This window comes from Andrographis paniculata, unplaced genomic scaffold (assembly GCF_009805555.1).
Source record: "Andrographis paniculata isolate CXL003 unplaced genomic scaffold, ASM980555v1 Contig74END, whole genome shotgun sequence".
NCBI classification, from domain to species: Eukaryota; Viridiplantae; Streptophyta; class Magnoliopsida; order Lamiales; family Acanthaceae; genus Andrographis; species Andrographis paniculata.
Window position 1 is genome coordinate 2,161,692 of NW_026137611.1, and position 4,269 is coordinate 2,165,960.

A 4,269-nucleotide genomic window follows, 5' to 3' on the forward strand; every position below is an offset into this window, starting at 1 on the left:
TTTGTTATAGGAAAAGGAGATATAAAAATTGGAGTAGGTTTGGTTTGTATCTCAAATACATTACTCAGTCTAATGATTATAGTAAAAATAGATTATTATAAATTGTTTTTTTCACTTTTTTATTTATTTTTATTTATTTCTCATATATAGAGAAATAAAAATAAATAAAAATTGAGAAATGCATATAAATGTGTTTATTTGACAATTCTTTTGTTCATTTTTTTTACGGTTTTTCTTTAAAAATAACTCTTTTTTTTTTAATAATCCAAAATAATAAAATCTTCAAATATGCAACTACACAAACATGAGTGGTGTTCATTCTGAACTTTTAATTGTTATTATTAAAGATTAATTAATTGTTTAATTCAATATTTTGTGCGGAAAGTATGTATTAATATAATCAGTGACCAAATTAGCCCCGGAGATTAGGAGAGAGGAGGCAAAATATAAGTTTATTTCTATCCATTCGACTTTTTTTTTTCTTCTTTGGTGCAACAATATAAAGTTCGTATGAGAAAAAAATAAAATAAAAAAATTTTTGAACAAAAATAATGTGCTTGTAGCAAAAAAAAAAAAGGAACTAACTATATAAATTTTATTATTTTTTACTAAAAAAAATTGAATACTAGAGTAAATCAATAAAACTACATAAATTTTATTATTTATACACAAATAAAAATAGAATACAAAACCTGGGGAGATAAATTATTAAAAATATATAACTTTTTTATGTTTTAAACTAAAAAAAACAAAATATATAACTTTTTTATGTTTTAAACTAAAAAAAACATATTTTGAAGTTTGGGAGAGCAGTTGCCCATAGCCCTCATATAGTTTCGACAATAAATCTAATTTCTTTAAAGAAAATTTTTAATGATTTATGATAAAAACTATTCAAAAACTCAATAATAATAGTAATGTTAATAATAAAAGCAAAATTGTTAATAAGATTAACAAGTTGATATTTACATAAAAGGTTTTGGATGTTTTGATATTATAAATCAATAATAAGTTTTTTAAAATCATCACATTATAAACTTATTACTTTTCATAAAACACATCATATCAAATAATCAATTGTACTATTCTCTCTTTTATTTATTTATTTATTTTTTTTGTCAAAATTTAAAAATTTTCAAAACTTTTATCTGAATTGAAAAATAATTATAATAAAAAAAAATCATGCATGGGTATGATTGTTTGGAAGTTTGGATTTTGAGTTGAGATTTGAATAGTAAAAATCTTGAATTGAAATAGTTGTATGATGTGATATAAATAATGTTGATGTGATATTTTGAATGTAAAATTAATTTTTAAAATAATATAAAAAATAAAAAATAAGTGTTTGATGTAATATTTTTAGGAAAAATTATTTGGATAAATAGTGAACTTTTGGCAAAATGCCTCGAATAAACACACGCATTGATGTGTTAAAGCAAAAGAATAATGATGGCAACATTGTAATCATAAAATATAAAAAACAAAAGTATGTGTTGTATTTGAATGAATGTATATTACAACCTTGATTTCATAGAAAGCCCTTATTGATTCTACAACTTTTATACCACAAAATGCAAAAACACAAGAATCTATACCCCAAAATGAACCCTAACATGACCCCTAAATTGGTCCATTTTAGTGTCTCCTTCAATCCTTGTTGCCTCAAATAATCTTCACCATACACAACACATTCACCGTTCCTTAATTTTTCCAAACACTTGTCCCTACCCTTCCCTCCATACTCATTAACAATCAAGCTTTCAAAAGGGTACTTAAAAAGGCTCACATAGTGCATAAATAACCAATATATGGGTATATCGGCGCGCGCGATGAAGTAGCCCGAGAACAAGAAGAAGCTCCCCATGAGGCCCGCGATGATCGATGTTCCCATTATGAAGTTTGGCACGAGAGCACTACAAAACGCAGTAAAAGAATTTGATGTCAGAACGACCAACCAAACGACTAAGACAAAGTAGAGAAAGCCATCTGTATCCCTCCTTAGCCCGACGAGCCAATATGCCGGCGTGCTATATAAAAGGCTTATTAGGAGCAAGAATGGGAGGAAAACGAGGGTGTTTGCCGTTACGTAGGATGTGACTCTATAAGATCCACTTGAAGTTTCTCTGTTAAATATACGGCGTTCTTGGAGAAAGATTGGTAGGCCTTCTGTCGTGGATGATAAGAGGAAACTTAGAGTAAAGGCAAAGAACCCTAGCCGAGTTTGGAGGGCTACTTGGCCGTGATTGTCGTTTAGCTTTATGTACACGGTCCCTAAAATGGATCCGACTAGGATGGATTGGATTGCTTTGGTCGCGAAAAGTTCCTTGGTTCGAAAGATATTCTTGCAAAATCTATCTCCGAGTATTTGAACCTCCTTAATGTACGAGTTTGTGTAGGACGGGGTTGTTTCTTCATTTCTCGACGAATTGTGATCGAACTTCATCCTATCATCAATCTTGCATTGTGTGGCTTCGTCACAAATGGTGTTTGCAACTTCAATGGCGAATTCGAGAATATTGATGTGAGAAGGGATGCGATGCCCCGCGCGCAACAATGAGTTCTCAAGTAGTAGCAACGAACCGTTGTGCAAAACCCGTCCATGCGACAATAGGACAAGGCGATCGAAAAGTTCAAGGATTCGAAACCCGGGTTGATGGATGGATAAAACGACCGTTTTTCCTTGATTCAAGACCATCAATTTTAACAACGAAACGATATGAAGAGCCGAGGCAGAGTCCAAACCCGACGTGGGCTCATCGACGAGCAACACGGGAGGATCGTGGACCAACTCCACCCCGATCGACAAACGCCTCCTCTCGCCCCCGGAGATCCCGCCGCTCGATCCTTGCCCGACCCTCGACCTCGCCACTTGATCGAGTCCGAGATCATGCATCAACATTTTTACGCGTTGCGACGCCACTCGTCTCCCGCCACGCATCCTCAAAAGCGCGCTATACGTAAGCGTTTCCTCGACGGTTAACAAAGGGAACAACGCGTCGTCTTGAGTGACATAACCGGACAACCTTCGAAACATCCCACGCCGGACCGGACAACCATTGACGAGCACTTCGCCGGAAACCTCTCCTAAAGGGATCTTTCCGGCGAGAATCTCCAACAACGTCGTTTTTCCGGCCCCACTCGGCCCCGCAATCGCCGTGATCTCCCCCGGCTTCGCGACAAGGCTCGCATTCTTTACGATAACTCTACTCGACGAGACATTCGGATCGGTATCGCGGCCGAAGAAAGGCCAATGCATAGGATCGTATGGACTATGCCAAGTGTAGGACAAGTTTCTAGCTTCGATAGTGTAGGAATTTGACCGGCGGACCGGCGCCGGAGCCGGAGACCTCACCGGCAACTCCATTGAGGCAAGAACGGTGGAACCAAAGGGATGAATGAAATATGTTCTTTCTTGGGAGATAATGTACAAAGGAGATGAACTAACACAACAACTTCATTATATATATATATATATATGTATGTGTTAATGTATGGTTTCGAAAGACATCTTGGAAGATCAACAAAGGGCTTGAATTGGGAGTGTTTCTTGTGGGATGAACAAACATTCTGAGTGTGTTCTTCTCTTTCTTGGTAAACCATATTTTGACAACCCAAGTTTGGTGCTTCTTGTTGAGCTTTTCATCGGAGGTCCAGGGACTCCAACGCCTACGTGTATCTGCAGCATGGGTGAGTAGTACCTGTGCTAGTTCTGAGGTCCCGGACTCGCTGCGTAACTTTCTTGAATTGTAAGGGTGTATTTAGATAGAAATTTTAGAAGTTTTATTTTTTTTTAAAACAAAACTAGAGTAATAAAAAGAAAATTATTTAATATAATAATTTTTGACATGATAAATATTTGATTATATATATATTTTTAATAAAATTACTATTAATTAATAGTGTAAAGATTTTAATAAATGTGTATATTGGCTATTTCTCTCTATTGTGTATATAATTGGGTTTGGATTTATTTATTTATTTTATTGAATAATTAATTAGGTGCTAATAACTACTTTTGGTAGTCTTTAATAGTAAATGATTACTATTTAGTATGTACCTAACCCAACTAACAATTTTCTGCCATACCCTAAAACTCACTACTTCACAAATTGGATTTGGTTGATAGTTTCTCTTACTTGTTCTTTTATTTTTTATAATATATTTTTTAAAAAAATATTCTATCATAAATTCCTTTTTAATATATTACATACACATATATATATCACATCATATTATTATTATAATTAAAAATTTTACTATTTTAAAAAC

The 4,269-nt window shown here is 33.9% G+C and overlaps 1 protein-coding gene across 1 annotated transcript; it reads right to left on the minus strand.

The window, feature by feature from the left end:
* Positions 1–1,514: 1,514 nt before the first annotated feature.
* LOC127266087 (ABC transporter G family member 10) lies at positions 1,515–3,412 on the minus strand. The gene has a single exon (XM_051296206.1). The coding sequence runs from the start codon at positions 3,362–3,364 to the stop codon at positions 1,529–1,531; it is 1,836 nt and encodes a 611-aa protein (XP_051152163.1). The 5' UTR covers positions 3,365–3,412; the 3' UTR covers positions 1,515–1,528.
* Positions 3,413–4,269: the final 857 nt, after the last annotated feature.